Source organism: Solenopsis invicta, unplaced genomic scaffold (genome assembly GCF_016802725.1).
Source record: "Solenopsis invicta isolate M01_SB unplaced genomic scaffold, UNIL_Sinv_3.0 scaffold_420, whole genome shotgun sequence".
In the NCBI taxonomy this organism is placed as follows: Eukaryota; Metazoa; Arthropoda; class Insecta; order Hymenoptera; family Formicidae; genus Solenopsis; species Solenopsis invicta.
This window is the reverse complement of record NW_024105293.1, coordinates 18,986-27,947: the sequence shown is the minus strand read 5'-3', so window position 1 is coordinate 27,947 and position 8,962 is coordinate 18,986. Positions and strand designations below refer to the sequence as shown.

The following is an 8,962-nucleotide window of genomic DNA, read 5'->3' as shown; positions in this document are numbered from 1 at the left end:
GTTGCGTACGTAACTCGTACATTTGATACAGAAAGCACATGAGAAATCGTAACTTGGTACAAATTTTTTTCGAGACAATTTTACGTAACGTGTGTGTATTTTAGCTATGTAGATATACATATATAAATATAAATAGGAATATAAAATTACATATATATACATACATAAATGTATATTGAACTAATGTGGTTATTATATTTCGCATGTACCATGCGCGAAAAATTATTTTCTAGAATGATTACTATTTTGTCCGAAACGTTCCCGAAAACACGTAAAGTTGTCTATCTATTTATATTTGACAAAAGAAGAAATTAAAGTATAAAAAAAATAAATAAAAATATTTTTGATAACACACGGGTAACATTTCACAAAACTGACTCACAAAGCGGTGTATATTTTTACCTCGATTTTATGTAATCCGCTGGAGAACGTCATTTTTTAATAAACATTTCATATATTTCTATATAAGATATTTAAATAAATTGAAATCATAACATTAATAACGAACAATATATATTATTTTAAAAAGTATTGTAAAAAATATCGTAAAAAGAAACTATTATGGAAACAGAAATAAGTATGTAATTAAATATACATTTTTATTTATGCTTATTATGCTAGCAATTTATAATAGAACGGAATGCATGCCCATGGAAATATATTTATGTGACAATATAAAAAATTATATCAAGGAATTTAAAATGCTCTTCTGTTATTAAATAAATTTTAATTATCTCATAAGTATAAAAAATACATTTGCAATAAAAAGTTATAATGACTGTTCCAAGAACGTCAAAATAAATGTTTCTATAAATCGCCATACCTACAACGGTCTCCGAATAAAACGATTATGTTATTATTATTTTTTTGTTTATATCTTGTTACCTTGTATACGAAACTCCTTGCTTACAGTTCTAACAGTCATTATAAATTTTTATTGCAAATATATTTGTTACAATTATGAGAAATTTTAATTTGTTATTAATAGAAGAGTATTTTTAAATGCCTTGATTTTTTAAAAATAATAATTTATATTAAATAATTTATAACAGTTTAAAAATATAACAATTAAAAATGTGAATATTTTATATGAAAAAAAATCTCATCCGCGGGGATAGAACTTGGGATCCCATGCGTACTAGTCAAAGTCCTTACGGCCCATGCTACGTCGCAAACTTGACACTCGTTCTTCTACAATTTCATTAAAATCGGTGAGATTATTGTCGCGGACTCTCCTTGGTAGTGATACGGCACTGTCCCCGCGAAAAGCTGAAACGCGCTCGCAACGGGCAGCGCGACGGAGAGACTCCGAACGGACGAATAGAGCGAGAAAGATAGGGCGACTAGCCTAGCCTTTGCGTGCCGCCACGTGCTGCATTTCGTGCATGACCGTGTGTAGTGAGAGTGTTTAGTGAGATATAAAGAGAGGAAGTGAAAGGTCGTGGCGAGCAAGAAGAGAGATAGAGAGAGAGAGAGCGAATGAACAGATGAAGAAATGGAGAAAAGTAAAACAAAAGTGCCAAGTCGTAAGACGCCGACGAGGAAAGGTAAGCAGATTTTCGACTTTTTTTTCTCATTTTATAAACGCGTCGACCGATTCCCAGTCTACTGGTCAATGTAAGCACGTGGCAAGATAGAAACGACCGGCATTCGATGAATTTTGTTCACAAGCGACAAGGAACACGGTGCTACGCGTGATGGTTTTTGTCTAGCCGTTCATGTATTCCTTGTCGTTTGAGAACAAAAATCATCGAGCGCCGGTCGATTCTATCTTGCCACGTGCTGACATTATCTACGTTTACACGGGCCGATGTATGCCGAATTTATAACATCGGTTTTATGTTACTAGGCAATCATAAGTATTCTTTTGAAGAATGGAAAGACTGTGATTGGCCAGTTTAATAATACTGATGTCATAACTTCGATATAAAACAGATCGTGTAAACGTAGTCATACAGACGGAGAAAATCGACAATTACAAAGAATAAAAATAAATTTATTTATAACTCAGCTTTTGAGAGGGCCCCTTTTTCAAATATGTTCTGGCAACTCTGAGATGTCATCCCCAAGAAGTGTGCACAATTTGAAAAAAAGGGTTCTCATGGAAGTCAAGATGTAAATAAATTTATTTCAAAATTGAACGACTTTTTCAACCTATGTTAGAAATAAATTTTTTTGTTACTTGGCTTCTGGGAGGAACCTCTTCTTGAAATTGTACTGACAACTCTCACATGTCATCCTGAAGGTGTGTGCACAATTTGAAAAAAAGGGTTCTCAAGGCAGTCAAGATGTAAATAAATTTATTTCAAAATTGAACGACTTTTTCAACCTATGTTAGAAATAAATTTTTTTGTTACTTGGCTTCTGGGAGGAACCTCTTCTTGAAATTGTACTGACAACTCTCACATGTCATCCTGAAGGAGTGTGCACAATTTGAAAAAAAGGGTTCTCATGGCAGTCAAGATGTAAATAAATTTATTTCAAAATTGAACGACTTTTTCAACCTATGTTAGAAATAAATTTTTTTGTTACTTGGCTTTTGGGAGGAACCTCTTCTTGAAATTGTACTGACAACTCTCACATGTCATCCTGAAGGTGTGTGCACAATTTGAAAAAAAGGGTTCTCATGGAAGTCAAGATGTAAATAAATTTATTTCAAAATTGAACGACTTTTTCAACCTATGTTAGAAATAAATTTTTTTGTTACTTGGCTTCTGGGAGGAACCTCTTCTTGAAATTGTACTGACAACTCTCACATGTCATCCTGAAGGAGTGTGCACAATTTGAAAAAAAGGGTTCTCATGGAAGTCAAGATGTAAATAAATTTATTTCAAAATTGAACGACTTTTTCAACCTATGTTAGAAATAAATTTTTTTGTTACTTGGCTTCTGGGAGGAACCTCTTCTTGAAATTGTACTGACAACTCTCACATGTCATCCTGAAGGAGTGTGCACAATTTGAAAAAAAGGGTTCTCATTGCAGTCAAGATGTAAAGAAATTTCTTTCAAAATTGAACGACTTTTTCAACCTATGTTAGAAATAAATTTTTTTGTTACTTGGCTTCTGGGAGGAACCTCTTCTTGAAATTGTACTGACAACTCTCACATGTCATCCTGAAGGAGTGTGCACAATTTGAAAAAAAGGGTTCTCATGGAAGTCAAGATGTAAATAAATTTATTTCAAAATTGAACGACTTTTTCAACCTATGTTAGAAATAAATTTTTTTGTTACTTGGCTTCTGGGAGGAACCTCTTCTTGAAATTGTGCACACTCCTTCAGGATGACATGTGAGAGTTGTCAGTACAATTTCAAGAAGAGGTTCCTCCCAGAAGCCAAGTAACAAAAAAATTTATTTCTAACATAGGTTGAAAAAGTCGTTCAATTTTGAAATAAATTTCTTTACATCTTGACTGCCATGAGAACCCTTTTTTTCAAATTGTGCACACTCCTTCAGGATTATCAGTAAAATTGTAAGGAAAGAACCCTCTCAGAAGCCGAGATATAAATAAATTATTGTCAAAGACAGCGATTTTTCGACTATATTTGAAAAAAGTATTTTTATAACTCGGTTTTTGAGAGGGTCTCTATTTTAATATTTTACTGATAACTCTGTGATGTCATTCCGAAGAAGTGTGCAAAATTTGAAATAAAGGGTTTTTTGGCAGCCGAGATATAAAAAAATTTATTTTAAATTTCAGCGACTTTTTCACCTTGGAAATAAATTTTTTTGTAACTCGACTTCTGAGAGGTCCCTCTTGTTTAAATGTTACTGGTAACTCTCTGATGTCATACCGAAGTAGTTTGCAAAATGTAATATAAAGGATCCTGGAAGCCAAGATATAAATGAATTTATTTTAAAATTGATTGATTTTTCGTGTATCTCTGAAATTTAAATTTGTTTTTTTTTTAATTTTTAATTTTTGTTTTAATATTATTTTATTTGTATTGCAGCAAAGAGTGAAGGCGGTCTCCAAGTAATTTGGACGGCTGGATGTGGTGGCTGTGCTGACACAAGCACATCCACCACATCCAAAAAACGTGTGTCGGCAGAGTCACCGCCTCCAACACCACAGCCTTCACTACCACCGCCTCTACCACCAACGCCTCCACCACCAACGCCTCCACCACCAACGCCGCCGCCATCACCGCCACCAATAGTTTTAGCGGAAATACCGCGATATTTGAGAAGCGGCCAGCGTATGCCGGCGCCATACATGGAATACGCGCAGATGCACAGTTTTGGATATCGTGCACCGCGACCACGACTACCGCCACCGCCAGTAACGCATAAGGTAACACGATAAAAAAATAAAAATAATTATACACACGCACTCAGCGGGAGAGAGGGAAAAAGATATGTGCGTGCGTGCGTGTGCGTGTGTGTGTGTGTGTGCGTGCGTGCGTGCGTGCGTGCGCGCGCGCGCGCGTGTGCGCGTGCGTACACACACACACAGAGAGAGAGAGAGAGAGACCGATATATAAATTAGGGTGGTCCTTATAATGTTTCTTTTTGCAGCAAATGAAGAATATGTTGCGGCGCGCGGTGCAGCAAGCGAAAAAAAAAGGTAATTATATGCAACCTAATAAAAAAATACAGAAATTTTAAAAAGTTTAAAATGTTTTTTCCTAACTTTGCAGGATATTTTGGCGCAGCAGAAATTAAAAACGGAAATCTTCCGCAGTCTACTCAGGTGTACAATCTTCCGCCGGCCACTCAAGTGTACAATCCTCCGCAGGCCACTCAGGTGTACAACCCTTCGGCGGCTGTCCAAGTGTACAATCCTCCACAGCCCACTCAGGTGTACAACCCTTCGCCGGCGATTCAAGTGTACAATCCTCCGCAGGCCAGTCAGGTCTACAACCCTCCGCCGGCCGCCCAAGTGTACAATCATCCGCAGCCCACTCAGATCTATAACCCTCCATCCGCCACTCAAGTATACAATCCTCCGCAGGCCACCCAGGTCTACAACCCTCCGCCGGCCGCCCAAGTGTACAATCATCCGCAGTCCACTCAGGTCTACAACCCTCCGCCGGCCACCCAAGTGTACAATCATCCGCAGTCCACTCAGGTTTACAACTCTCCGCCGGCCGCCCAAGTGTACAATCCTCCGCAGCCCACTCAGGTGTACAACCCTCCGCCGGCCGCCCAAGTGCACAATCCTTCGCAGCCGACTCAGGTGTACAACCCTCCGCCGGCCGCCCAAGTGCACAATCCTTCGCAGCCGACTCAGGTGTACAACCCTCCGCCGGCCGCCCAAGTGCACAATCCTCCGCAGCCCACTCAGGAGTACAACACTCCGCGGGCGATTCAAATGTACAATCCTCCGCAGCCCACTCAGGTCTACAACCCTCCACCCGCCACCCAAGTATACAATCCTCAGCAAGCCACTCAGGTCTACAACCCTCCACCCGCCACCCAAGTATACACTCCTCCGCAAGCCACTCAGGTCTACAACCCTCCACCAGCCACTCAAGTGTTCAATCCTCCGCAGGTAGCTGAGGTCTACAACCCTCCGTCGGCCTCCCAAGTATACAATCCTCCGACAGCAACCCAAGTGTACAATCCTCCGCAACCCACTGAGGAGTACAATCCTCCTACAGTATAATTAACGTTTAAAATTGTTATTTTAACCAAGAAAATTATTTAAAATAACAAAAATTATATTATTAGACTTAAGATGTCATCTACAGACTGAAAATGTTTATGATAACATTCAATTTTTTATGCAATATACTTGCTTGTTTGCTCCCGTTATATTAAATTACATTAAATTTTGCTGCGTATTTTTAACAATGAAGATGTATCAATTTTCTTATTTTCATAGATTCACGTACGTCAATCTTTCCTTCTTATAAACATTGCATTGAAAAAAGAACTTGGTGATAGCTACCAAATTATTATGTAATTATTATTTTATGTTTGATGTAAGATTTTATGTTTGATAAGATTTTATGTAACATTTTATGTTTGAAGATTTCTTTATAATTAATAAAATGTTTCAGAAAAATATATTCTATATGTACTTTATTTTTCTATCTTTTTTTATGTAAATAACTACTCTAAAGAGGATACTGTTTTTTCTTTGGACTATTTTTATAAATAAATATAATACTTTTTGATATTTTTATATTTATTAATTTTTATATAACGTTATCTATTTTAAAAATAATTAAATAATTTAAAAATTATTTTTATTTTTACAACAGAAATCTTTTCCTTTATATAATTATATAAATTCAAAATTTATTAAAATAAAAAATATAAAAATGAATGTACGCTCAGATGTGTAGATTATTTTTAAATATACTGTACACACGCACACTCTCTCTGTCTCGGATAAGATGAAACTAAAAAAAAATAGAAAAAGTATATTCAAATAATTTTTTCAATATAAAAAAATTCCATAAATACATGTGTAAAATTTATATTATACATATATATATATTTGTATATAATTATAATTATAATTCATATAACACGAATGACGAATTGAGGTTGATCTCCAATTCTAGATAACAATCTAAATATACAAAATATAAAATTTGTACATAGTGACATTTCTTTTGAACATATAGCTGACAAGCAAGCAGGAGAGCGCTACATTACCGAGCACACTCAAATATATCATCCGATTTTGCCCTTCGACTTCTGCGCTATCTATGAAAAAACCTATCAATTACTGTTGGGCTCCATATTGCTCTGTTTATGATTGTTCAGCTTCGCTGAGCGAAATATGCATGTGGTAAAAGCACATTAGCGTATCTTTTTTGTTAGGCGTTCAATCGTAATTTCGCAAGGTCAGTGTTATTCGTGCATGTTTTCTGAAGGGTGCTCTACTATCATTTTGTACGCACAAGCTACACAACTTCTGTATTAAGGTAAAGTTAACCTCAGGTGACGGCTATACGAGTGCATTTTTAATGATTTATTAAATTTTTGTTCGATTTTCTTGTAAAATTTACTTCAGCACCCTTTCATTTTACGCGTATTTCAATTCTAAAAAAAGTTTTTGTGATTCTGTAAAGCCAATCCAAAGATATTTAATGCACTGTAAATGTCGGTAATTCGCGGTACTTTAGCATCCTCTTAAGGGTTGCACCCACCTGAACGCGGGTGTTGTCCACCAGGACGAAGGCCTGGGGTGGTACCCCGGAGGAGCCATCGTGAAAGAAGATGGCTTCCGACTTCCCCGGAGCCACCCTCAGGCCCAGGCCTTTAATGGCACCAACGACACAGGCCACAGCCCAGTTGCCCGTGGCAACCGCTCTTCCCGAAGAGGTCCCCCCAGCCACTATGAACGTGTCGTCGGCATAGCCGACGACATGACAGCCGGTGGGGAGAGCCGCGCGGAGCACTTTGTCGTATGTGGCGTTCCACTGCAGGGGGCCCACGGACCCCTGCGGAACGCCACACGACAGGTCCCTCCGCTGCTAGAGTCCGGATTTATCGTGGAACTCCAGCACCCTGTCCCGGAAATAGTCCCGAACGATGGCGGCGAGGTAGGGCGGCAGGCGAAAGTGTTCGCACAGTGCCGCCACTACCTCGCCCCATGGTAGACTATTAAAGGCGTTGACGATATCCAGGGATATCGCCAACGCCACCATCCCGTCCCCCGTTATGGATTCCGAGAGGGATCGGACCTGACGTATAGCGTCGATGGTCGACCGTGCCTCTCGGAACCCATATTGCTCGGGGGACAGTTCGGGACCGTTCCGGGCCATATGCTGGATGATGCGATTGGCAATGATACGCTCAAAGATCTTGCCCGCATCATCCAGCATACAGAGGGGCCTGTACGCGGAGGGACTCTCCGCGGGTTTGCCCTCCTTTCTAAGGAGAACAAGCCGGGCCCTCTTCCACCTCCTGGGAAAAGTTCCTTCACGGAGGCACTTCGTGTATGTAGCACGAAGCGCCTCCCCGACGTACGGTGACGCCCGGGACCAGACCTTGGCATAAATGCCGTCCGGCCCGGGCGCCTTCGTCTTCCTACCCTGAATGCGGGCGAAGGCCGCGACCATTTCGTGCCTGGACAACTCCAGTTCCTCGGACCATCCTGGGGGAGGGCCATACTTGTCCGGGATGTCCCTCCCCCGGGTGGGGAACAATGTGTTCACCACCCTACCGAGGAACTGAGGGTTCAGCGTCTCCGAGACTGGAGGCGCCCATGGGCGGAGCCTTTTTAGCACTATTCGGTAAGGCCTGCCCCATGGGTCGCAATCCAGCTCGGAGAGCATATCCTCCCAGGTCACGACCTTCGCCCGGGCTATGGCAGTCCTCAGGGCCTTTCTGGCATCCCTGAGGACCGCCGTGGTAGACTACTCCGACCAGGAAGTTGACGAACAAGGTTCGGAGTACGAACAATTCGATACCGCAGAGTACGAACAAGATTACGTACCCGCAGAGGCGGAACAATACCTCGAAGTGGGTAATGAAATTGTGGATACAACCACAAGCCAGACACTGGATGATTCCGAAATCATCAGCGAACATGAGCCAATTGAAGAATATTTGCAGGAAGTTCAACAATACCCTGACGAATCCGATACAGAAAATTCTTCCCAGGAAGAGAATTTCACAGAATACGATCCCAGAGGCGGACTATTTTTGGATGAAATACCGCAATGGCAAGAAGAAGAAGACGACTACATTATCGAAGAGCCACAAGATGGTGATCAAGAAGATAGAATCACGAAAATTCAACCACAGAACCGCAGTATAGCGACACAGAGTCAACAATTAATGGCAAACTTGCCAAATCAACACGAGGAGACCTACCAGGACGACCGTGTTCAAGCCAGAATAAAGGCAACAAGATACTCCACCAGGGGCGGAACCACATATGCCACACTGGAAAGTGAATATCGCCTGTGCACTATTATCATCAAGGAAGAACCCACGGAACAATTCAATCTTCCGGCATGCATTATAACGCCAATTCGCAGGAAAATTGCGATAAACGG

At 40.2% G+C, this 8,962-nt stretch overlaps 2 protein-coding genes across 2 annotated transcripts; both read left to right on the top strand.

Moving 5' to 3' along the window:
* Positions 1–1,495: 1,495 nt before the first annotated feature.
* Positions 1,496–4,305, top strand: LOC105207175 (mulatexin-like). Its single transcript, XM_039459450.1, has 2 exons — positions 1,496–1,547; positions 3,953–4,305. Exons 1-2 carry the CDS (start codon positions 1,496–1,498, stop codon positions 4,303–4,305), a joined length of 405 nt encoding a protein of 134 aa, XP_039315384.1.
* Positions 4,306–4,465: 160 nt separating this feature from the next.
* On the top strand, positions 4,466–6,108 carry LOC120359966 (extensin-1-like). Its single transcript, XM_039459449.1, has one exon. The coding sequence runs from the start codon at positions 4,618–4,620 to the stop codon at positions 5,605–5,607; it is 990 nt and encodes a 329-aa protein (XP_039315383.1). The 5' UTR covers positions 4,466–4,617; the 3' UTR covers positions 5,608–6,108.
* Positions 6,109–8,962: the final 2,854 nt, after the last annotated feature.